At 47.5% G+C, this 26,339-nt stretch overlaps 1 protein-coding gene across 6 annotated transcripts in view; it reads left to right on the forward strand.

Annotated features, from left to right (window-relative positions):
• Positions 1–26,339, forward strand: part of CUX2 (cut like homeobox 2) — a 277,570-nt gene that overhangs the window by 26,176 nt on the left and 225,055 nt on the right. Inside the window, exons 1-2 of one of the 6 annotated variants that reach the window (XM_070769550.1) lie at positions 2,621–15,090; positions 17,636–17,732. The exons of 2 other annotated variants lie outside the window; for them this stretch is intronic. In XM_070769550.1, coding sequence (XP_070625651.1) covers positions 17,715–17,732 — 18 coding nt within the window. In that variant the 5' untranslated portion in view covers positions 2,621–15,090; positions 17,636–17,714. Of the gene's footprint in view, positions 1–2,619; positions 17,733–26,339 lie in introns of those variants that run through there. 3 more of the 6 variants (XM_070769548.1, XM_070769547.1, XM_070769551.1) reach the window with 3 other exon arrangements.

A 26,339-nucleotide genomic window follows, 5' to 3' on the forward strand; every position in this document is an offset into this window, starting at 1 on the left:
AAGCAGGGGTTGAATTTGATGTGAAGATACTGAAAGGAGCAAATTCTACTTCCCTCAGACCCATCCTGGCCCAGCCCACTCTGGGAGGCTCCGTTGGAGCCTGTGGCCTCTGTGCAGTGTGGACAAGACAAGGCTGCTTCTCCGAGAGCCAGGGCAGGAGTTAGGCTGCTGCGGCTGCCATCAGGAGCAGAGAGGCTTGATGCCTGCTCCCCCTTTTCTCCCTGTTATCCATTTGATCCTCCAGATGGCCAGGTGTCAGTGATAAAGATGAAGGGAAATGACACGGTAACGTTTCCTCCAACCAGAGGAGCTTGAGGCCTTAGAAAGAAAGCAAGTGATGACACCTGCTATTTCTCTGCCTTGGGGTGCCTCCCCTACTTGGAGATGGCTCTGGGATTTTCCTCACTGTAGCTGTGTGGAAGCCAGGCTCTGGTTGGTAAGACTGCTTGGAAAGCCACAGGCCCACGGCATCCTCAGCCACAGGCACACACGCATGCACTTACATGCATGCATATGCACATACACTCACTGGTCCGTACACACACACACACACACACACATATATATACACACTCATTGCCAGTTTTGCATCTCTAGGATCCTGGCACACATGTGTACATACACTCACTGGTGCGTATACACACACACACACACACCTTGCCAGTTCTGCATCTCTAGAATCTCTGCACACATATGTACATATACTCACTGATGCATACACACACACACACACACACACACACACACACTCCTTGCCAGTTCTACATCTCTAGGATCCCTGCACACGTGTACGTACACTCACTGGTGTGTGTATACACACACACACACATACACACTCCTCCCCAGTTCTGCATCCCTAGGATCCCTGCATGCAATAGCACCACATCTTCTTTTTCCTGCCTTCTCTGCCTTCTTTTTCCTGTTTTCCTTCCTGAGTTGTTAGAGGACCAAGAGGAGCTGAAGAAAGCTTTTTTGGTTTGTGGGGTAGGGAGGAAGGCATTGACCACAGAGGATTATCAGGGAATCCTGTGACTGAAAGGAAAAGAAGGGATTTTAAAAATTAATTTCATCTTATAAAAGCCATATTGCCACGTGGAGGATTTTAGAACGAGAAAAGGAGAGGAAGAAGATGCCAGCAACACAGGGTCCCCTTAGCGCTTCAGTGTGCCTCCGTCTGCCTGTCCTGGTTTGCCATCAGAAGTATGGCTACTTCTGTTTTGTGGTCTTTTCACTTAACACTGGCATTGGCCTTTTCCACATCATCATTGTCTTCAGATCAAGTGTTTTACTGGTCTAATATTCCATGAAGTGAATGGATCACTCTTTCCTCAGCCAGACCATGTCCCTGGGCATCTCTAGGTGTTTTTTAAAACACTCCAGTGATGGGAAAAAAATTGCATTTCTGGTTTTATGTCTTTGGCTCTTTTCTCAAGACCAAGAATCTGGCTCCAAAGTCAAGTAGTCCTGGGTTCAAATTCTGCCCTTGTCAGTGAGACTTCAGGCCAGTGCTCTCTCCTCTGTGCCTCAGCTTCTCTGTCTCTCAGAGCCTCAAAGCCTCTCTCAGGAAGTATGGTTGGATTAGATCAGTGAATTGGCCTGGAAGCATTTAACTGAGGACTAACACAGAGCAAGCTCGTGTGCAGCCCATAGCAAGTCTGTTTGGTACCCTCTTCTTCCTCCAGCACTTGTGCCAGCGTGCAGGGGCTTCTCACTTAACCCTTTTCAGATGAATGTGATGGACACGTTCACGTGTATGTATTTTTCTGCCTGTGCTGGTGTGTATGTTTCTGTTGAAGACTCTGCTGTAGAAATATAGATGTACACACACACACACACACAAACACTTTCAACGCTCAGCCAAACCAAGGAAAGGGTACTGGGCTGTTCTGGTTGAGGATCCACAAACATTTTATTGTGATTAAATATTTATTTGGTGCTTGTAATGTGAACGTGACACTTTGCAGTAGATAAGACAGGGCCTTGTAGAAAAGGCTTGAAAAGCTATGAGGTCTAGCTCAGTGAAGAAACAGCCAAAGGAAGTAGTATGGGAGGGGCTGGGGTGCAGGAATTTATTCACGCAGTCAATCAGTCATCTTTGTTTATCCAGCACCTACTATGTGCCAGGTCCAGGCTATGCCCTTGTGATGCCCTGGTGATCAGCACTGACATGCTGTCTGCCCTGATGGCACTGTTGGTCTCTACGGTGCTTAGAAGTGAAATCCCTCAAGAGACTGACATTAATCAAATAATCACACATATATGAAATTGCAAACCCTGTAAAAGGCTTTGGAGGAAATGATCTAGGAATGATGATACTGTATAACAGATTTAATCCGGAAGTTAAGGAAGGACTCCTGAGTTAGCCAAGTGAAGAGGGGCCGCGGTCATCCAGGCAGAAGAAGGGAGCGACACAGGCAAAGGTCCTCGGGTGGGAAGACATACCTCTGGTTCTGAGAAGTGTGGCTGAAGTGGGGTAGACAGGATTGACTCAAATGGGGCTCGTAGACCCTGCTGAGGTCTTTATTCTGAAACAGAGGGTAACTGTGACTGGGTGAAGTGGGCATTGGAGGGGTGAAAGAGGAGAATTGGAGGGGTTTAAGGGCCTCGGGGCCGGGGTGGGGGGAGTGCCTAGATAAGGAGACTCAGCTGCATCCACCACTCTCCCCTGGCTGGAAAGTGCATGCCTGGCCTTTCCAGGCATCCAGAAAATATCAGTGTACAGGATGGAACAGGTCAAGGCAGAGACAGGAATAGAGTGATTTTTCTGGGCAGATGGGGAGAGGAGCAGGAGAGGCCTCACCACATTCAAATATATGCTTTCTTTTTGCCACTTATATTTACCTAGGGGCTTGTGAAAAGAGAAAGATCCAAAAGAAAAAAAAAATCCACCAGATCCAACATTGCTTCAGGCATGCAGCCTGAGGGAACAAGTATTTTTTTCTCCAATATTTGTGCATGTTTGAGTGTGTGAAATGCTGTGCTGAAACTCAACGTCCTTCCAGAATAGGGAGCTCTGGGGCCTTTGGGGCTGTCAGGAGGTGGGCACCGTCACTCCCCACATTTCTGATGAGGGCTGGCATAGCGGGGCCCGCCCTCTGCAAAATGGTAGGCTTCTGTTTTCCATCTGCTTTGTGTTCCAGTAACTCAAGCATGGCCCGCCTCGGGGGCTGGAGGTTCCCAGGCAGGCTGGTCTCCGGAATGGTGCAATTCCCGAATGAGAGATTCGGAGGCAGGGAGTCCAGGGGATTTGGCGGTTGCCCCTGCATAGTGATATTCTGTGCCTCACACATTCTTATTAGCATCGTAATCACTCCAAAATACTGATTCATTATCGCACTCCAAGCTGCAGACTGAGGCAATGGGGTTTAATAGTTCCATATGAGCCATTCTGGGCTGTTGAGTAAATATTGCTCATTCTGAAAAATTGGGTAAATGTGTGTTTACGCTGGAGATGAGCAAAGCAGCAGCCAAGTAGGTAGTTGGTGTCTGGGCTGGCGCCGGGCAAGGTGGTGGGGGACAGGATAATGCTCACACCCCGAGAAGTGTCCTATTCATGTCTGGCTGGCCTTAAAATTTTTTTCTGGACATGAAGATTGGAATTGGGAGGGAGCTTTGCTCTGAAATGAGAGTAGAAGTACCCTCATGTTTATTGTGCATGTAGAAATGGCTCCAGGGTAGATAGGAAAGACCCCAGGCCCTCCAAACTTGTATGGATAAGTAATTGGTTTCAGAACTGGATGGCTGCTTACTACATGCAGCAGGAGGCAGGAGTTAAAGCGTGCAGGTGAGTGGGTTCTACTCTGAGGTTCCTGTTCTGCCACTTGTTAATTGTGGGACCCCAGGCAAGTTACTTGACCCTTCTGAGCCTCAGTTTTCTCATCTGTAAAATGGGGATGGTAAAAAGTACTTCCTCAAAGGATTGTGTGGGATTTAAACAAGCATATTCTTACAAATTTCAAATGGTGCTTAACATCATGCACGAGAAATGTTAGTTATTAACAGGGTTCTGGTGTGGTGTGGCAAGAAGGTTTGCATTTGGATCTGTCTATCTGTGGGGTTCTTCGGCTTTGAGAATCTGATGAAAGCTATGTATCCTCTCTTCAGGAACACTGTTGATTGAGACACATAGCATTTTGCATGTAGTTTCAGGAGATTGTTGGGTTCTCCATATTTAGCTGGGTACTGCAAGTTATGAGCTTCCAGCCCCTACTGTGGATCACCAAGTGAGTCAGATGCTCTAGAACCTTCTAGAACTGGGTTTTGGCCAAAGCCTAGGTTTCATCCTGGCTCTGTTTCATATTTGCTGTATAAAGTTAGGAAGATGAAGAAACATTTTTGAGCCTCAGTCTCATACTTGATGTGGAGTTCTTCATGTGAAAAGGATTTGGACCATGTAAAAACACTTGGCCCAAAGCCTGGCACACAGTGGATCTCACACTTGATTGACCTCAGAGTTGCTAAATGCAAGCTCTGCCCCTTGGTTACATTTATAATCTGTATATTACAATTCCTTTATCTGAAGTTCTTATATCTGATTCTGCTAGTTGTGTCTATTTATTCTCACATATAGTAGACTGTTTCCCTGTGTATATTGTAATTTTGGATTTTAAGCTCATCTTTAGGAGAATTGAATCTCTGGGAATTTTGTGTGGCCTTGGTTACCTCTAGAGTAGAAGTTGGCCAGCTTTTTCTGTAAAAGGCCAGGTAACAAATATGCTTAATATTGTGGGTTCTGATGCAACAACTCAGCTCTGCTGTTGTGCAACAGAAGCAACCAGAAATAAGTAACTGAATGGATGTGGCTGGATTTGGCCTGCAGGCGGGTGGGATTTGGCCCTGAGGGTCATAGTTGGCTCACTCCTGCTCTAGAGATTTTGTATTCACTTTTGCTTAGTGTCCAGGGGTATTACTAGAGGGAAATTACTTTTGTGTATTAATTGCTTCATTGACAGCAATGGTTCTCCAAGTGTGGTCCTTGGACCAAAAGCATCTGAGAACTTAGACATGAAAATTCTTGGTCCCATCCCTGATCTTCTGAATTAGGAATTCTGGGGGTAGAGCCCGGAAATCTGTGTGTCCAGCTGATGCTGGTGTACACAAGTCTGAAAACTTGAAGGGTAGTATAAAACTGACCTGTAAACCTGTTTGAGGGCAGATCTTTGGTTATGAATTACCAGGGAAAACTGCTTTTTTGGTTTTCTAATCTAGAAACAGGGTCACGACAGATCAAATCCCATTGTTCTCTTCTTTCTGCGTTAGTGGATAGATGTGTTCTGACCCACTCTCACTGAGGGTGAAGATCTAGGGACTAAAATGGGCACCTGTCCCACCCTTTCGTTGTCAGGGGCACTGCAGTGTTAGTTCACATACTTAGCAGTCTGACTTTCAGTTTCCTCTTTAGCTTTGGCCCTTGAGAATTTCTCTTAACTTTCTCACTGAGCTGACCTATATATCTAAAGGGGTGTTGGTATGTTTCAGCCATTATTTCTGGATATTTTGTAGTGTGAGCATTTCAGGTTATCTTGTCTCCATGTTACTAGACACGAAGTCCTTCCAGTGTCGTGGAAGATTGAGTTTCTCCTCTGGGATCCTTCTTTAGAACGTCTGGCAGTGCCTCTGCTTCTCAGGTGATCTGACACTTGTCACTTGCCCTGGACTCAAGGCCCACTTTATCACTCCGTGGTCACAGGGAGAATCACTCTCTGGTCACAGAGACCAGAGGCCAAACATCCCCTGGGGAGCCTCTCCATCCTAACTTTTTCCAGGGTTTGGATCCAGTTCAGCCAATATTTGTTGATCACCCACTGGTGGCAGGTCCTGGGTGAGTGATGGAAGGGGGTTCAGCTCTGTACAGGTGACAAGTATCTCTGTGCTAGAGGGTCATTCTGTGGTCATTGTACCTGGGGGCCTGCTTCTGTCCCCTTGTGGTTCTTTATGGGAGCTTGACTCTTTTAAGTGTTTTTCTCTGAGGGTCAGAATGGGGTCAGTATTAAGAATGCTAACTTTGAATTATTAGAGAAATGCAAATAAAAACTGCAGTGAGGTTGGGACTTCCCTGGTGGTCCAGTGGTTAAGAATCCGCTTTACAATGCAGGGGATGTGGATTTGATCCCTGGTCAGGGAGCCAGGATCCCATCTGGTGCAAGGGCCACTAAGCCTGTGCGCCACAACTCCGGAGCCCAAGTGCTCTAGAGCCCGTGTGCTGCAACTAGAGAAAACCCTGCACACTGCAACGAAGAGCCAGCTTACCACAACTAAGATGCAGCCAAATCAGTTCAGTTCAGTTCAGTCGCTCAGTCGTGTCTGAAACCCTGCAACCCCATGAACCACAGCACGTCAGGCCTCCCTGTCCATCACCAACTCCCGCAGTCCACCCAAGCCCATGTCCATTGAGTCGGTGATGCCATCCAACCATCTCATCCTCTATCATCCCCTTCTCCTGCCCTCAATCTTTCCCAGCATCAGGGTCTTTTCAAATGAGTCAGCTCTTCGCATCAGGTGGCCAAAGTATGGAACAACAGACTGGTTCCAAATAGGAAAAGGAGTACGTCAAGGCTGTATGTTGTCACCCTGCTTATTTAACTTATATGCAGAGTAAGTACATCATGAGAAACACTGGGCTTGATGAAGCACAAGCTGGAATCAAGAATGCCAGGAGAAATATCAATAACCTCAGATATGCAGATGACACCAACCTTATGGCAAAAAGTGAAGAAGAACTAAAGAGCCTCTTGATGAAAGTGAAAGAGGAGAGTGAAAAAGTTGGCTTAAAGCTCAACATTCAGAAAACTAAGATCATGGCATCAGGTCCCATCACTTCGTGGCAGCCAAATAAATAAACATTTTTAAAAAATTACAGTGAGGTAATTATCGGGAGAAATATCAATAACCTCAGATATGCAGATGATACCACCCTTATGGCAGAAAGTGAAGAAGAACTAAAGAGCCTCTTGATGAAAGTGAAAGAGGAGAGTGAAAAAGTTAGCTTAAAGCTCAACGTTCAGAAAATTAAGATCATGGCATCTGGTCCCATCACTTCTTGGCAAATAGATGGGGAAACAATGGAAACAGTGACAGACTTTATTTTTGGGGGCTCCAAAATCACTGCAGATGGTGGCTGTAGCCATGAAATTAAAAGACACTTGCTCCTTGGAAGAAAAGCTATGACCAACCTAGACAGCATATTAAAGAGCAGAGACATTACTTTGCTAACAAAGGTCCGTCTAGTCAGAGCTATAGTTTTTCCAGTGGTCATGTATGGATGTGAGAGTTGGACTGTAAAGAAAGCTGAGTGCTGAAGAACTGATGCTTTTGAACTGTGGTGTTAGAGCAGACTCTTGAGAGTCCCTGGACTGCAAGGAGATCCAACCAGTCCATTCTAAAGGAAATCAGTCCTGAATATACATTGGAAGGACTGATGCTGAAGCTGAAACTCCAATACTTTGGCCACCTGCTGCAAAGAGCTGACTCATTTGAAAAGACCCTGATGCTGGGAAAGATTGAAGGCAGGAGGAGAAGGGGACGACAGAGGATGAGATGGTTGGATGGCATCACTGACTTGACGGATATGAATTTGAGCAAGCTCTGGGAGTTGGTGAAGGACAGGAAGCCTGGTATGCTGCAGTCTATGGGGTCACAAAGAGTGAAGCACGACTGAGCAACTGAACTGAATGAGGTACTCTCTCACACCAGTCAGAATGGCCATCATTAAAAAGTCTGCAAATAAATGTTAGATAGGGTGTGGAGAAAAGGGAACTCTCAATGGTGTTGGTGGAAATATAAATTGTTACATCACTGTGGAAAACAGTATGGAGGATCCTCAAAAAAAAAAAAAAAAAATAGAGTTGCTGTATGATCCTGCAGTCCCACTTCTGGGCATATATCTGGACACAACTTTGATTCAAAAAGATACATGCACCCCAGTGTTCATTGTAGCACTGTTTAAAATAGCCAAGACATAGAAATAACCTAAATGTCCATCTGCTGATGAATGGATTAAGAAGATGTGGTACATATATACAAGGACACACTACTGAGTCATAAAGAAGAATGAAATAATGCCATTGGTAGCAACACAGATGGACCTCGAGATTATCTTACCAAGTGAAGTAAGAAAGAGGAAGACAAGTACCATATGATATCACTTATATGTGGAATCTCAAATATGACCCAAATGAAACAGAAAAAGATTCACAGACATAGAGAACAGACTTGTTGCCAAGGGAGAGGAGAAGGGGCAGAAGGATGGATTGGACATTTGGGATTAGCAGATGCAAACTATTATACAGAGAATGGAGAAACAACAAGGATAAAGCACAGGAAACTATATTCAATATCCTGTGATAAGCCATAGTGGGAAAGATTTTTTTAAGGTATATATATGTATAACAATCACTTTATTGTACAGTGGAAATTAACAACATTGTAAATCAACTATACTTCAATTTTAAAAAAAGAACACTAGCTTTGAAATCTACCAGAGTCAGTTTCAACAACCAGCTCTGCCTCTTACAAGCTGTGTGTGTGATCCTGGGCGAGGTTCTTTGCCTCTCTGAGCATCAGCTTCTCTGACCGTAAAATGGGTTGACAGAGGGTTGCTGTAAGAATCAAATGAGATTATTCATGGAAGGCACTTGGCAGAGCACTTGGTACCTTGTGAGTGTCCAGTGGATTTTGGCCCAGTGTTTGTGATCCACATGGCTGTCGTGAGTCTGTCTCTCATGATAATGGACTAGAAGTCATGCTGGGGAGAGGCCAGTCAGGTGCTCATTGACATGACAAAATCAGGCAGCAGTCAGGCATCACTGCTCAGCATGCAGCAGGTACACCTTGGGGTATCTGCCTGGCTGCTCCCCATTCCTGTGATGACCTTCTTCTTGTTTCTTGCCTCCTCCCCTCAGTCATGTGACTCAATCTGGAGAGGAGGGGGAGCTGCCAATCAGAATACTCTATCCCCCCTGACTAAGGTGACTGGTCACTACTCAGGGGTATGTCACATGACTCAAGCTGGGCTAATCAAAGAGTGCCCCCCGGATTTTTCAACTGAAGCAGAGAGGGGAGTCTCTATTTTCTCTCTAGCTGAGCTGCTAGAAGGAAGGAAGCCTAGAGCTGCCTGTAGCCAGGATTGTCAACAGCCTCATGGGGACAGAATGAAGCCAGCCCGTAAGGAGAGGCTGAGTCAGGATATGGAGAGAGACAGACTCTGGTTGAATCGTCCCAGAGGCCACCTTCTCTGTCTCTTAGTAGTTTGATTACAGGAGCCCACTTCGTGTTTTTTGTTTGTTTTTTGGATTTTGGGGGAGATGGGAATGTTACGCTCTTTGACTTAATTTCTGCCGCCAACAACCAGAAATACCCTTCAAAACAGTTCTGCCTATGCGATGTTCTGGGAACTCTTGGCCACTCCATTCTCCATGGCCAGATTTCTACAAGGTGAACCAGACCTGTGCCACATCTGCCACCCGGCCTGGTGCTGACCTGCCCGGTGGTGCAGGATGTTCCCTGTTGTTTGAAAAACATCACGCAGAGGAGGAGCGAACAGGGAGGCCACACGGTGTACCTGGACACAGCTCTGGGCAGAATTGCACTGACTGCAGGGTTTTTCTGCAGGAACTTTTGGGGAGGGGCTGGGCAGCGCCCCAGCCATGGTTGTGTCAGTAAACTACCCAGAGAGATAAGCTCCCAGGTGGAGCATCAGTAGATGTAGGCTGTTCCTTCCACCGGGTCACAGACTCTCTTCAGAGAATCCCCTGGGGACCCCCTAGCAGGCACAAGTCACCTTCCCTCCTCGATAGTCACATGTAAGCCCAGCAAGTCTGGCTCATTGAGAACGGATTTTGCTTACTCTTTAAACGTGGCCCACAGACTCCCACAAAGTCCCATACATACATCTTCCTAAGCCCACCACACCTGCTGACATTCAGCACAGTTCTCCCCCCTCATCCTTGATCTCAAAAAAGATCATCTTGAAAAAGATTGTTTTGTGTGCATTTTACCCAAATGCCACTTTTTCTCATTTTTGCCAGAGTTGCTCTTTTTCCCCCCCTTCCTTTGATTTCTTTCTTGGATTTGCTCTTGGGTTGGCTTCCTTAAACCAAAATAACTCTCACAATGCACGGGGAGAGCGCTTCCTGTGGGTGAATGACATCTGTATGAAAAGACCGCAAAGCTGCCGATTTCTGTCCTTTGAAGACGCTTGTCAGCCAGTGCCGCGGTGGAGTGTCAGACGTCACCCGGGGTGACTGAAGACACTGGCAACAGCTTTTTTTCCAGAAAGCCTTCAGCCCGAACTTTAGGCTCTCTGGGGACCCAGGAGCAGCATCCATTTTCTGAAGAGATTAAAGGCGATGCTGGTTGGAGCAGCTGGTATTTTCCACTGCGTTCCCAGCAGGGCCCTGCAGCAGTGCTTCGTAGCTCACCTGCTCTGCCTTTCCTGGTTCAACTCTGTCCCCTTCTCTCCTAACTTGTGTGCCTCCTCGGGGGTCTGGTAGCTCCGGGCAGACCCCTGAGAGGAGAGGAGAAGGGGTGCTGACATGGCATCGTGGCTCTCCTATGGGAGAGGAGGGGGGAATCTCATGTTTAAGAATGTAGCTCTGGTGGGGACATACAGTTTTTCAAGGCAGGAGCCTGCTGTGCCCCTCTTTGCCTGGCAGAGTAGTAAAGCTATCCTTTTCTATTTCACCCCTGCCCCCCTCAAAAAAAAAAGAATTAGCTCTAGAGTCAGGCCTGGTCTGAGTTTGTATCTCAGCTCTGCTATCCTCACTGAGCCAACCTCATCAATTCTCTGAGCCTCAGTTTTCCCATCTGTCCAGTGGGGTCACTGGGTTTAGTGAAGACACTACAGGTAAAGCACTCCCTTGTGTGCTGCCTGGCACGTAGCAAGTACTCAATGAAGTTCAGTGCTGCGCACCTCTCCAGATTCACCCTGGCTGACCCTCCCTGATGGCCCATCATCACTCTTTAAGACTTCCTGGTTTATAGCCCCTCTACCCCAAAGTTGGTCAAAATAAAACTTGATTTATTTATGTAGTGATGGTTTTTCCAGTAGTCATGTAGAGATGTGAGAGTTGGATCTTAAAGAAGTCTGAGTGCTGAAGAATTGGTGCTTTTGAGTTGTGGTGCTGGAGAAGACTCATGAGAGTCCCCTGGACTGCAAGGAGATCAAACCAATCAATCCTAAAGGAGATCAACCCTGAATATTCATTGGAAGGACTGATGCTGAAGCTCCAATACTTTGGCCACCTGATGCCAAGAGTCAATTCATTGGAAAAGACCCTGATGCTGGGAAATAATTGAAGGCAAAAGGAGAAGGGGGTGGCAGAGGATGAGATGGTTAGATGGCATCACTGACTCAATGGACTTGAGTTTGAGCAAGCCCTGGGAGATGGTAGAGGACAGAGGAGCCTGGCATGCTGTAGTCCATGGGGTCGCAAAGAGACACAACATAGTGACTGAACAACAGCAAATTTTGTTCTTACTGAGTCTGTGTTCCTGTCAAAAGCAAGTCCCCTGACACTCTTCCCCCAGCCGCTTTACCCCTGTACATTTTTGTTTCCTCGTCCATCATTCTGTCCTAGTACAGTGCTGATTGCAGTATCTAATTCGGGGAATGGCAAACTTCCATGAGCATGGGGGCGGGCAGGTAACATCAGTGATGGGTTCAGCCCCGGGTAAGCAGGAGGAAGTTTGGTAGGGGAGCAGGAGTGCCAGACAGCTGGGGATATCTGGCCCTGCGGCAGGGGTTTCAAATTGTTTAAAACGCTGGGCTGGACAGATGAAATACCCAACTGCTGGCTGGCTGTGGCCCAGACCTGGGTTATAGTTCCATCTGCTCCCTGCCCTCACCACGACTGTGAGCTCCTTGAGGGCAAAGAGGCCCCTTCCCACCTCCCCCCACTGCCACCCCAAGGGCCCCATGCTGAGGATGGCACATGGCAGGGGTCAGCAAATTTCTGATGAATAAACAGCATATGCTGTTGACCTACTCATTTATTAAAAAAAAAAAAAAGTATGTTCAATGTGGAAATTGTAGGAAGAACACATAAGCAAAAAGAAGAAAATGAAAATCACCTGTTTCTGAGATAAATCTGTATCATGATTTCCTTAGATTTTGTTTTTTATACCAAACATACAGAAAAGGACATGGGTCATACATGTTCAGCTCAATGACTTGTCACAAACATGGAACCATCACTCAGATTAAGAAATGGAACTTCCCTGTCCCCTGCCCCAGAAGCCCCATCTAGCGCCCCCAGCCACTGCCAGCCATGTCCCAGGGTGAGCCATCCTGACTCCTAACAGCACGTGTTGGTTTTCCCTGTTTGTGAACTTCATGTGAAAGGATCACCCAGCAGGCGCTCTTTTCTGTATGGCTTCTTTCACTAACACTATGTTCTTGAGATTCATCCGCATTGTTGTGTGTGGCTGCAGCTCATTCATTCTCCTTCTCATCTAGCATTCCATTGTATGAGGAGACCACAATTTATTCATCCATTCTCCTGTTGATGGGCATTTGGGTGGCTTCCAATTTGGGGCTCCTACTAACAGCTCTTGTAGGAACGTTGGTGCCTGAGTGTCTCTCTTGGTTGAACTGGTACACGTGTTTTTCTTGAGTGTAAATCAAATTTCTAGATCTTGACACAGTTGACATGCAGGTCTGGATGATTCTTTGTGGTGGGGGCTGTCCTGGGCATTGGAGGATGCTTAGTAGCATCCCTGGCCTCTGCCCACTAGGTGCCAGTAGCATTCCCCAAGTTGTGACAATCAAAAGGGTACCCAGTGTCCCCTCAAGGGTAGGCAAAATTGCCTCTGGTGGAGACCCAAAGTTTATATCAAGGAATGGATTGTTGGCTTACAGGGAATTATTTGCATAGCTTCAGTATAGTATATGCCAGCATTTTCCCCAAAGTGGTTGTTTCAGTTTATACTTCTGCCTGCTGCATGTGACCTAACCATTTCTAATACCTGTATTATAATTAATATATAAATTTTATGTAATGAAATCAGGTATAAGTATTATTCCACCTTATAATAGATTGCATGAGTTAAGTCTTTTGTATCTTTTATTATTTATTTTTCCATTAGAGAACAGTAAGATGATTAAATCTGTACTTACCTCTGGAATCTAACTTTTGTTTAGTCCCTGGCTCTGCCTCTCTCTAGCCATGTGGCTTTGACTGAGTGACTTCACCTCTTTGTGCCTCAGTTTCCTCTTTTGTCAAACAGGAACAATAATACTGGCCTCTTGTTGGAAGATTACACTAATTCATTAATGTGAGGCAGGTGGAAGAGGGCCTGGCACGTGGCGAGTGCTGTGTTGATGACTGCTATCCATTTAGTGGCTATAAATATTCCCTTGTGCGGATGAGCTGTGGTTTATGTCAGTTCTTTGGTGTGGAATGGTAAATGGTTTTCAGTTTGGGTTGCCAGATTTTGCAAAAACTAAAAAATGGTAATACTTAGTTACATTTTAATTTCAGATAAACAATTAATTTTTAATCAAGTATATCCTGTACAGGGCTTCCAGGGTGACACAGTGGTAAAAAATCTGCCTGCCAGTGCAGGAGATATGGATTCAATCTCTCGGTCAGGAAGGTCCCCTGGAAGAGGAAATGGCAACCCCCTCCAGTATTCTTGCCTGAAAAATTCCATGGACAGAGGAACCTGACGGGCTACAGTCCATGAGGTCGCAAAGAGTCGAACATGATTGAGCACGAACACACGGTACCGGGTATACCCTGTGCAGGGACTTTCCTGGTGGTCCGATGGTTAAGAATCTGCCTTCCAGAACAGGGGAAGTGGGTTTGAGTCCTGGTTGAGGAGTGTTCTTTGGAAGGAATGATGCTAAAGCTGAAACTCCAGTACTTTGGCCACCTCATGCAAAGAGCTGACTCATTGGAAAAGACTCTGATGCTGGGAGGGATTGGGGCAGGAGGAAGAGGGGACGACAGAGGATGAGATGGCTGGATGGCATCACCGACTCTATGGACATGACTTTGAGTGAACTCCGGGTGTTGGTGATGGACAGGGAGGCCTGGCGTGCTGCAATTCATGGGTCGCAAAGAGTCGGACACGACTGAGCAACTGAATTGAACTGAGGAACTAAGAGCCCACATGCTGTGGGGCAACTAAACCCACGTGCCGCCAACTACAGAGCCCACGTGCTCTGGAGCCTGCACGCCACGGAGCAGATCCCGCATGCCCCAGCAAAGACCTGATGCAACATAAACAAGTATTTTTAAAAGTATATCCTGTGCAATATTTGATGTTTTTATACTTTAAAAAATTGTTGTTTATCTGAATTCAAATTGATCCGGTGTCCTGTTTTTTATCTAGCTATCCTCTTTAATTTCGGGTCTTTTCTCTTTTGAGCATCCCAGTGATTAGCATTCTGGAAGCTGCATCTTTGCACACAGATAAGGTTTCCCAAACTTGGCTTCTCAACTGAATCACCTGGGGGCTTGTTAAAGTGCAGAATCCTGGCCCCACCCTACATCTCTTGAAACCGAGTCCCCAAGGCTGGGTTGCATCTGAATTTTTAACCAAGGCCCCAGGTGACTCAGAACCTAGACTTTAGGGTAAACTCCTGCTCAATGATATTTCTGATGTGCTATGTGAAAGGAAGGTGGGGCAGCAAAAACTTCCTTGCTGCTCCCGCCCTGGTCAGCTTTCTCCTGCAGGGGAAGATAAAGGTTTGGCCTTGACTGACCTTTCCTGGGACACCCCTGCCTGAGGCCTCCAGCCTAGGCAGGGGATTGAGGGGGCGTCTCCACTTCCGGCTGCCCAGCTCAGAGCCTGCCCCAGCTTTACAGGAAGCCCAGCTGAACTTTGGCAGCGGGAGAGAAAGGTGGGGGGATTGGGCACCAGGACCAGCTGCATTGATTTCTGTCTGCACTTCTTGGAAGCCCTGTCATGAGGAAAACAGGCAGCGGGTAAACAGTAGACGGCAGCCCCGGCAGCAGGGCGGGCCTGGCTGGCCTGAAAACCTGTCTCAGCTCCAAGTGTCTGCTAGATTCTGACTGTCGCTGTTGGGGGCACCAGTGCCCCTTGGGCTCAGACCTCAGGCCTCCTGAGACTCCACCATCTGTCCAGGTAAGGTCCGACCTGGCCAAGGGGCAGGGCCTGGATTCAGAACTGCACCCCTCACCATGGCCCCGCCAGACCAGAGCCTCAGGGACTCATGGTCCATTCATTCCATCCCCACGGGCCTTCAGAGGATGCCAGGCCAGGTCTGAGGGCAGGAGGAGATGTCTGCCACCAGCTCCTGACCCTGCCCTCAGCCTGGCGTGCAGCAGCTGCTCTCCCCAACTTTGGAGGACAGCTCTGATTTCTTTTTCATCCCAGCTGCTGTTGGGCACTCGAGAGCCACCAGGCCGCAGCCATCTGGGCAGGCCGACCCTGTCTGCTCAACTCAAAGCCACGAAAATTACAGCTCAGACAAGATCAATATGATCACATCCTGGGGCCTTCAGAGGATGCTTTTGCTTTGAGAAGAGGTCAGAAGGGGTCTCAGATTTATAAATATATTATTATTTAAGAGAGGATTCCTGGTGGTCTGTAAGAGTTTGTTGGCTGGGGAGACGGCTTCTCTCTGGCCTCCTGGAGCTCTCTGGAACAGAGCCAAAGTGTCCAGGCTGCTTAGGCGGGGGTAGGCTGGGGGCTTACGCTAGCAACAAGGGGGTCTTCAGAGTTTGAGTTTGGTTCTGGAGAGGGAGATGTTCACCTTCCTTGTATGTCCATTTGGTGCTGACAGCTGGTGCTGGACACATGTTTTCTGGAAAAGAACTCATCAAGCAAATACGTTTAACTAGTGCTTCATTTTTCTTCCTTTTTCTAAGTGCTTGTTATAGTCTGCGCATTGTTCTAAAGGCTCAGGGAATAGTATTGTTATGAAGTCAGATGGGGGCCTTGTCTTTTGGAATTTATATTGTCATTTTTTACCCTTACTAGTGAGGAACCCAGGAATCAGAGCGGTGGAGTGACTCGCCCAGGACCACTCAGCAAGAGGCCCCTGCCAGGTTCAATTCTCACTAGTAACTGAACAAAATAATCTCTTGATTAAGTGGGAAACTGAGTCTGAATAATGCTGATGATGATAATCAGCATTAATCGGGGCTTACTGTTGCCAGGAACTGCGCTAATAAGTGAATTCCAAGAGATCTGTATTACTGACATCTTACCTTTTTAAAGTTTTGAAAGCTGAAGTTTAGAGAGATGAATTCACTTTCCCAAAGTTAGAAAGCCAGCAAGTTGCAGGGCTTGAAGTTTAACCCAGGACCTGGGCCTTCAAGCTTAAACACATTTTATAGGTACTTTCTGGGCTTCCCACTAAGCCTGATGTGCTGGAGAGGAAGGTTACATTAGCTCATTATATGAAAGTCCAGCATTTGGGCTGGGATAGTGCAGTTGACGGAGAAGGCAATGGCACCCCACTCCAGTACTCCTGCCTGGAAAATCCCATGGACGGAGGAGCCTGGTAGGCTGCAATCCATGGGGTTGCTGAGGGTCGGACACGACTGAGCAACTTCACTTTCACTTTTCACTTTCATGGCAACCCACTCCAGTGTTCTTGCCTGGAGAATCCCAGGGATGGGGGAGCCTGGTGGGCTGCCGTCTATGGGGTCACACAGAGTTGGACACGACTGAAGTGACTTAGCAGCAGCAGCAGCAGCAGCAGTACAGTTGAGGGAGAAGGCAATGGCAACCCACTCCATTACTCTTGCCTGGAAAATCCCATGGACGGAGGAGCCTGGTAGGCTGCAGTCCATGGGGTCACGAAGAGTCGGACACGACTGAGTGACTTCACTTTCACTTTTTACTTTCATGCATTGGAGAAGGAAATGGCAACCCACTCCAGTGTTCTTGCCTGGAGAATCCCAGGGATGGCGGAGCCTGGTGGGCTGCCGTCTATGGGGTCGCACAGAGTCAGACACGGCTGAAGCGACTTAGCAGTAGCAGCAGCAGTACAGTTGAGGAGGGTGCTGATTCACTACTGACACCCGGCGTAATAATAGCAATAATATTAACAACAAAAACAACAGATTCCATTTGTTGAGCATTTGAGAAATTCCCATGTGCCTTCCTTATAAAGGGCTTCCTTGATAGGTCAGTTGGTAAAGAATTTGCCTGCAATGCAGGAGACCCCGGTTTGAAGGGGTCGGGAAGATCCACTGGAGAAGGGAAAGGCTACCCGCTCCAGTATTCTGGCCTGGAGAATTCCATGGTCTGTATAGTCCATGGGGTTGCTAAGAGTCGGACACGACTGAGTGACTTTCACTTCCTTATAAAGGTTACCTTAAAATACATAGCTGGATTTAAAATACATGGCCGTTTTGTTATTCCCATTTGGTGGGTGAGAAGTTGACTCACTTTCTCAAACTCACATAGGCAGGAAATACAGAGCTGAGATTGGAACCTTGTTTGCCTGCGTGGCCCACAGAGCCTTGCTGGTTCTCCCAGCAGCTGCTTCGAGGAGCCCATGATGGTGTCTACGCTCTGCGGGGGTCTACTTGTTCATGGAAGTGACTGGCCTCAGTCTCCTTTGTCAGACGGTCCAGATGTCTTCTCCCAGTTTGCTGTCTTCTTCCAGCCCTGCCTGGGACTCTTACATTTTCCCTTGTAAATCCTTTCTAATCAGGTCAACTGTGGAACACGGGCCCCCAAATAACGCCAAGTACAGCCTTTGCTGCCGCTGGATTTCCTGCTTGCTTAGCAATATGGAAACTTTGGTGTGGGTATGTGTCCTTTTAAAAAATCCTTTATTTGCTCTGCTCTTGTTTTTATAAGATATGGCTCTTAATGAAGCTTTAATTCAAGGTCAAAGAATCCAGAAGTTGGTGAGAGAGTCCATGGCCCCTGTGGGTCCTGCTAGACACATAAACAGCCAATGGCTGGCTTTTTTCATCTCCTCCTTTAAACAGTCCCATTGCAACAGAGCTCTTCCTTGCACGAGGAGGTAAAATATTTGAACTGACTGTATTGCCTGTTCCTAACTGTTTGCAAAATGTAGCCAGGCTCCCCTTGTCTTTGTTTATTTTTTCCTTTTCTGTAGTTCAAAGAAAATAATTTATTAACTTGGGAATTAGGGATAATATCGTTCCCCAGCCCTGCAGCTCCCTGAGGCCTGAGCTAGCCTGCCTGCCCTGCTTGGGAAGTTGAGACAGGCTTTTCCGTCAAAGGCACAGCCATGGCAAAGCCCAGGTGGACAGGGCTAATGTATTCGCAGTCATGATACGAAAAACCCGAGTGTCTGGAACCCAGCCCCTGGGGACCGGCGGGGCCACGCCATCGACCTGAACCCACTGGACTGCGCCCTCGTCTAAATCCATCAGGCTCGCCAGCCCTGGTCTTGGACCACTGAATAATTTACGGTCCTGCAGAGCGGCAAGCAGCAGGTCACTGGAGTTCATGGGTTAATAACAGGTTTGGTTTTCGATGTCAGCAGCTCTCTTGATAACGTATGAAAGAATCCTATTCTGTTGATTAGATTTTGAAATGGATCAATTTTTAATCAGCCAAACACCTGACTCACTCAATAAGAGTTGCATTGTGGAGACAGGATGGAGGCCGGCTTTATTTACAAGAGTGTTTGTTTTTTGGGGGCCATACGCAAATTCCCACCCAGGTCCCTCCTCCTTTAAGAATTGACCGGATTATCTCCCACCTCAAATGGCAGCCTTTGATTCACCTTCTGATTAGTTGGGAAATCCATGGATCTGTTTAAGAGATAAGAACAGCAGCTAAAGGTTTGATTTAGTCATCTGTGGTTATTGATGGGAAAAGCATTTATTTGCCAATGGAGAAATTTTGCTTAATGTAACAGCACAGAAGAAGGGAGGACAAAGGGAGTCCTGGCAGTAACCGGGGTGGCGGGGGGGGGGGGGGGGGCGGGGGCGGGCTGGTGGCAGAGGTGTTTTACCACTGGGAGTGGCTGAGGTTTTCAGCCCTATCCTCTATGAGATTTTCAAAACAATACTATGAAAGTGGGCCAGGAAGCAGCTTGAATGCATGGAAGGTTCATTGTGAAGGGTGTTGCTTCTGGCCATTTTATTCATTCAGCAAACAGGTTAGCCCACCCTGTGTGCCAGGTACTGCACTGGGCATCAGGGATGAAGCTGTTATTGAGACAGACAAGATTCCTGCCCACAAAGAGTATATATTCTGGTCTAGGGGAGGGGGAGGCAGGCAGTGAAGGAAAAACAAGGCATATAGTTATGAAACATGCAGAGTTTTGTGAGAAAACGCTGAGGAAAAATAACAAGAACATTGCATTTCAATGGTGATCAAGGAAAGTCTCTCTGAGTAAAGAGACATCAGAAATGGGAAGAGAGCAGCAGGTGGGAGGGGCAACAAGGGTTCAGGCCTGTAGACTTGTGTGCTGGATACCCAGATAAGGACAGTGGTGGATGAATGGGTGACAGGAGGCAGGGAGACACAAGAGGAGACTGGACAGGCAAACGGGCTGGGTTAGGTGGGAGGAAGACTGGGTTTATCTGCAGTGCCGTGGGGAGCTCTGGAAAAGTCCTGAGCAAAGCAGTGGCTTGTTCAAGTTTTACTTTAGAAAGGGTCAAGCTGAGGTTAGAGGACTATAGGAAATGCAGTCTATTGTAGCCATCCAGTGGGTGGTGGTGAGGGCATGGACTAGGGACACAAAGTGGGGAGAAGGGGACAGATTCAGCAGTTCTGGTCTGTGGCCAGGTGGCTAAGGAAGAGGAGATGGTGCGTGGGCCAGCTGGGGCCCCAACCTGTAGCCCCAAGCTGGTGGTGGCCTGGTCCCAGGGGGAGTGGAGGGATTCTCTGTCGTGGAACCTTGCTGGTCTGTGAACTGGTCTTCCAGACTTCCCTTCAGACTGGAACAGCTAGAAACAGGGTGGCACAGAAGTTGGGTCCTTGGGCTGAGAAATCAATAGATGAGAGGGCTTCCAGTCTGAACACTGCCTTTTGCAAGCCAGTTACCTCAGACAAATTGCTCTTTGCACATACAAGCAAGTGAGAATAATTGTTGGTATAGAACTTTCCAGAAGAACTCATAAGACATTGCTAACAGTAGTTGGTTTCCCCTGGCAGGGGTACATGGGCTGAGTGGGAGATTCACGTTCTCCTCTATACCATCTCGTAGCCTCTTAAGTTTATGCCACAGGCGTGTGGTGCTTGGTCAGAATTGTCGAGCTATTTGTGATGTGCTGTGACATTCACCGGATGGACCTACAGTGGCATTTGGAGCAATGACTGGTGTTCCCACCCCCTCTTTTACAGAAAGGCTCGGAGAGGGCCTGTCACTCGCCTGCAGTCACATAGCTGTACCTGGTGGCTTTAGCCCCTTCTCAGGCCCCAACGCCTCTCTTCCCTGCTCAGCCCCTCTTACCTGTTGCTGTTGGTTGAGATAGTAGATTTGATCAGTCTCTGAGAAGCTGGATTTTCCTGACACGAGTAGCAATTTCTCATTCCCCAGTGCTCTGCTCCAGGAACCATCGATTGGGCAGCTTTATTTATTAGCTTAATCGCCGCACATCCCTCAGCGACACTGTTCTTGCACTTGCATTGTCGGGGAGGCAGAAGGGCCTACATGCACACCTGTGTGTGCGCTCAAGGCTGGGAGTGTCCACGTGGATTTGGGACTATGTAGGAGGAAGCCTGACTCACTTCCCATCTCTCCTAGGTGACAGGCAGGCTCTCACAAGCATCTTAATTTAGGCACAAGTCATTGCTCACCGAGGGATCTCAGTGGAAAGACCGATCTGACCTAGCGACAGAAATCCTTGATGGGAGTCCTAGCACATCCACTTGCTTGCTGTGTGACCTTTCGCCAGCCTGTTCTGTGGGCCTCACTTCTTCATCTGTAAAATGGAAATGATGGTGGTCTCTGGCCTTCTTGTCTCTTTTCTCTCTTCTCACGTGTTGGCATAGCTTGCTCCTTCACTTTAGTCTTCACTCAAAAGTTACCTTTGTCAGGGAGGCCTTCTCTGGCTACCCTAAGTAAAATTCCACCTCACATACACACACACACACCATTCTTCTCTTCCATGCTATATAGTTTTTTCTTCCTTAGCACTTAACATGCTCTGAACTATTTGCCTTGTTTACCGGTTTCTTCCTTTTAAAATGGTTGCCCTGGCAGTACAGAGGTTTTTGCCTCTTCTGCTTCCTGCTGTCTTCCTAGCAGCTAAAATGGGACTTGGCCTGTAGTAGGTGCTCAACAAATATCTGTTGAAGGAATGAATGAAATGAGTCAGCGTGAGGCCCTTAGAACAGTGCCTGGTAGCAAACTTGGGGTAAGTTTTTCCTCACCTTTAAAATGGAGACACTGTTGATAATAACTATCACAGAGTTGCTGTGAAGATTCAGTGATGTGGGTGTTGAGTTCTTGGTACAGCTCCCAACGCAGTAATTCTTCAATAAATGGGATCTATTATAGTTGTAGTTATAAGTACTAAATGAATAATAAAGGTGCCTTGGTAATGGCAGAATTTTTGAGAAGTGGATTTAGTGTCTACGACCCAACAACCAACCCTAGCCACAGCCCTGTGATCAGTCCTGATTAGCTACTGCAGTTGTGGGGTCACCAGGGGTCACGATCCTCCAGTTTGCCTTTGGCTGTCATCTGCCCAGAGAGTAATACCCTCCTGGACTCTAGCTTTCTCAAGGAGGTGTCCCAAATTGTTCCAAGCAAAGTTCGTGTGATTTCATTTTTTAAAAAAAATCATGGAAAGTGTTCTTTAAGAAGAGAAAGACCGATGGATGATACTTATTGTCCCAGGGAAACATGCTCAGCACATGGTTATGTGGCTAAAAACTGAAGCTGAGCAGCACATAGTGTGTAATTTTATTTTGTTTTTTATATATAATTTTTGTAAATCAGAACAAGCAGAGCCTCCCCAGCCAGATGAATGAGACTTGTTCATGCTTAGACCTGGGTCTTGAGCTTCATCCCTAGAGTATGTGAGGAACCCCATCCAGGACTCTTTAACTGCAAGCAACAGAAACCGACTCGGCCTCCCACCAAGACTCATGTAAGGAGGGACTTCTCTACCCACAAGAAGAAGATTCTGATGCTGGCTTGCCAAAAAACCACAGCAGATGTCCACGGCAGTTGGGAGGGAATGGGATGGGATGGGGCAGGGATCCCCAAATGCAAATGAGGGGCGATTATTGGATGCAATGAGAATTCATTCTGGGGTAAGGGCTGTTCTCTGTAACCTGAGGCAGAGGCAAAAGCAGATGAACAGAACTAATGTCGGTCTCTTGGGACTTTGCAGTGTCCTCTGACAAGCTTTCGCCTGCTGGTGATGTGTCTTTGTTCCCTGGGGGCTTCTGTCCACAACCTTAAGACCACTTCCTGAGAGTGGGCAGGCCAGAAGTCTTGGGTAACTCTTGGGATCAGCCCTTAGTCTCAGGAGGTGTGTATACACGTTCCAGCTCCCTCACTCCTGAGTGGAAGAGTTCTAGGTCTCTTCTGCATTTTCTTTGGGTAGTGAAGATTATAGGTGATTTTTGTGTTTGGCTTTCTTCAGGAGGTCTTTAGGTTTTCAGCTTGGAGAATGTTTTATCTTGTCATTTGAAATCAACCTGCTGCACAAGAGCAGGACTGCCCCTGGGCAGGTTGGGGGCATCTGTATAGGGACAGCAGGTAGCTTGGTAGCATCTTTGGCTTCTGCTTACATTGTGGACAGAGCAGTTCAGGCTTCTGCATGGAGCTGAGGTGAAGGGAAAAGAGAAAAGAGGGAAAGTGGAAACCACAGTACATTGTAGGGCAAAAATAAAGGGGTTGGAAGCAGTCCAAATAAAAGGCTGATGGCCTGAACTGGTTGCATTTGGGGCATTTCCAGATTTGAAACTTCAGTGGGCAGAGGTGTTTGAGCACCTCCTGTGGGGGCACGTCTGCCCACCGAATTGCCAGCTGCCTCCACCCTAAGTGTGGCAGTCAGTAATATCTCCAGATGTTGCCAGGTGTCCCCTGGGGGACACGGTCAACCCCAGTTGAGAACCACTGTGTCAGATTGGGTGGGAACAGAGCAGCCAGCATGCTGGTGATTAGTGATGTAGCCCAGAAGTAGGGCAGGAATGAGGAAGGAGGGCGCAGGTGTGAGAGGCCTTTGAGAACAAGAACCAGAAGGCCAGGGAATTGGAAGGTCAAGGAGACCATGGAGGGGAGAGATGTTGGATCCTGGACTTCTAGGGGATAGTGTCCAAGGCTCAGGAGCTGACCGGTCCATGGGACTGGAGCAGATGGAAAAGGAAGCAGAACCCTTTGGGGTGAAGGACTCTGGGGGGCCTCCAGGGTCAATGCATCTTGTGATATCTTCAGGGCTTAACTCAAAGAGAGACCTCGGTAAGGGGAGGATGTTGTTGAATGAATGAATGAGTTAATAAATAAGCCAAATGGGCATTTCTTCTAAAAAAGACTGAGATTCGTGAACCTAAGAAACCATTTTCTCTGTTATTTAATGAGCACCTACTATGTGTGCAAAGGTGGGTCCTGGGCACCTATAAATTATAGCGCAGAGGAGGACGGGTCGCTGAACAAGCAAATAGATAATATATGATTACAGATGGCACTCTCTGCCAGAAAGGGAATTCATGTGTTGGGAGCCAAGTTTGAGGCTGGGGCCCAGTGACCACTCAAGCTGCTGTCAACAGGGCAGCCCACATTTGGTCCAGAGAACATATTCATTCAAGATGACTTTGATGGGGACAGGGTGACGGGCCACCCTTTGGCACAGAAGAACAGGGAGAGCAGACCAGACAACAGGGCAATGTCATTGAATACTGGAGTGAGGATAATCAGGGAAGGCTTCTTTGAGGAGGTGACGTTTGAGCCAGGAATGGAAAGTTGAGTAGACCTTTGCAAGGGGAAGGGTGAGGGAACAGCAGAGGCATCATGACTGCTTGACAGAGGTTGGGGTTTATGGAGCAGATAGATCCTTGACTCACCTCCTAGAGCTTCCCTCCAGGCCTTGAGTAGTGAGGACCCAATTGATGAGGTGGGGTGGTTGGTAGCGTCTGGGGTAGTGGCCATTCTCACAGCCCTGATGTAAAGGTTGTCTGCTCCCTTTTCTCCTATTCCTGCCCAGTCCCTTTTTCCAGGGGAGCAGGCAGGGAGGCCCACAGATGTCCTCCCCAGCCCGAGTACCTTAGCAGTTGGCAACCTGTGGATATTTTGTGAGTGTAAGTTTAGTTTCTTCAGTGCATCACTGGATAGAGCAAACTTAACTTTTTCTTTTTTTTTTAAGGCCAATTAAAAAAAAAAATTCTTTTTTTCCAGAGCAGGCCACCGGCTATTACGGAAATAGTAAACAGGAATCGGTGCCAGGGCATAAGTGGTCGGTTTTAATTAGAACATTAAAGTATTTTAACGCTTACACTTTATATTTTTGCGAACTTGATTATATAGCATTTTAAATACCTGTGAACGTTTTAAGGACTCTCAGCAATGAATTATTTGCAGTTTCACAGGAAACTTCTATTTTAAAAGCAAACAGTATGAGAGTGGCTCCAAAGGCTTGGCAGCGGTGACTGCACTGTATAATGAGGACCCACGTGGTGGGTGGGTTGGCAGATGGCCTGCTGGGCCTGCCGTCACCCAGGTTCCCTGACCACCCCCTTCTGGAAAGGCTCCTGCTGGGTGGAAGGGATTCGGAGAGGCCTCAAGGTGTCGTCGGGGTCCCCATGCCTCCCCACCCCCAGTCTTGAGGATTCTTCTGGAAGGCAGTTGAGGGGTATCTCCCCCTCTCTTTCACTCTTTGCCACTGAAGCATCTTCAGGAGGCTCCTGGTTTCAGCTTTTACCCACTCTGGGCTTCTTCCTACCCAGCATCCAAAGAGGGCATCTTAAAACACAAATCAGTGTCATTGTCCAATTGCTCAGAAGCTTCCCAGGGGAAAGTCAGTGTCTCCATCAGAGTCACCAGGCCATGGGCAACGAGACCTAGCCCTGTCTTTTCGTCATGTCACCACAGCGCAGACACATGGGCCTTCTCATTATCCTTCTATCTCTTAATGTTTATTGAGCATCTGCTATGTGCCGGGCATTGTTTGGATGAGTGAGTCCTTACTTCATGGAGCTTCCCCACTAGTCAGGGGAGACTGGTGCTGGAGAAACACACGAATACCAGGTGTGAGAGGAGGGGAAGGAAAGTAAACCAGGGCAGAGGATGGGGATGCTGGGGGGTGCTGCTTTTGATGGGGGCAATGAAGACAGTTTTCTCTCAAGAGGTGATATTTAAAGGCCTGAATGAAGTGAGGGAGCAGGCCAGTGGTGTGCTGGAGTTGGCTTGTGCAGTCTCACGAGAGAGCCAGTTATACCCATCTGCTCCCAGCTCCTTGTTCAGTGATATGTGGTTGGTAGCTTGATGTCAGCCAGCGTCAGAGTATTTACTCCATGGAAATGGGCAAATGCAACCAGTTTGAGCTTGCTTTCCAGAGATCTGGTTGTTAAGCATTTACCAGCACACATCTGGAGCAGGTCATGCAGAAGGCTGTGGGAGGGGGTTCTGGGCATTCCCTGAAGGGGAAATATGTTAGAAAGGTTTGAGGAACATCTTGGAAGAGAGTAAGGATGGGACTGAGGGAGCGAGAAGAGGAGCATGAGAGAAGATAAAGCTAGAGACTTCCCTGAATGCTTCTAGTTTCTGAAATCCTCTAGGCTTGTTTGTGCCCCAGAATCTGTGCACCTGCCATTCCTTCTACCCAGGATGCTCTTCCCCTGGCTGGTTCCTTCGGCTTCTTTGTCCCCACAGAGAAGCTTTCTCTGACCATTTTTGCTAAAGCATGTTTTCCTCCTTTATTCCTCTATCAGCACCCTTTGGTTCTCTTCCCAGCGTTTGTCACAATTTGTAATCATTTATCGGTTGTTTATTGTGTTGGGGTCTATCTACCCCCACCGAAGGGTAAGGTCTGAGAGGTGGTGTTGCTCCCCTCTGTCTCCCCACCTCCGAACAAGGGCCTGCACAAAATAGATGCTCAGTTCCTTGCCGTCAAGCGTGGGAATGTTGATAGAAATCCTTTTCTGTGCAGGCATTGGTTTGGGAGATGTCTTAACCACATGAGATCAGAAATTGAGGAACAGAAGCACAGATGGAGAAGCCAGAGGTTCCTAGCTTGTGCCCAGCCTTATTCCAGCAGCATAATTCCTGGGTTCCTTTTCCTTAACCCGGAAGCAGCACAGCAGCATGTTGGGGCCTCTCTGACAATAGGCACAGTAATCGTCCCCTGGTTTCCAATCCCCTTGCCGGTGACAAAAACAACCTTTCTGCAACTGCTGAAGATATTGGTGACATTGGAGGTTAAATATTCCTACTATATCATGGCTGGCATTTTTATTGTCACAAGAGCAATGGATGTCAG

Source organism: Bos indicus, chromosome 17 (genome assembly GCF_029378745.1).
Source record: "Bos indicus isolate NIAB-ARS_2022 breed Sahiwal x Tharparkar chromosome 17, NIAB-ARS_B.indTharparkar_mat_pri_1.0, whole genome shotgun sequence".
Classification (NCBI taxonomy): domain Eukaryota; kingdom Metazoa; phylum Chordata; class Mammalia; order Artiodactyla; family Bovidae; genus Bos; species Bos indicus.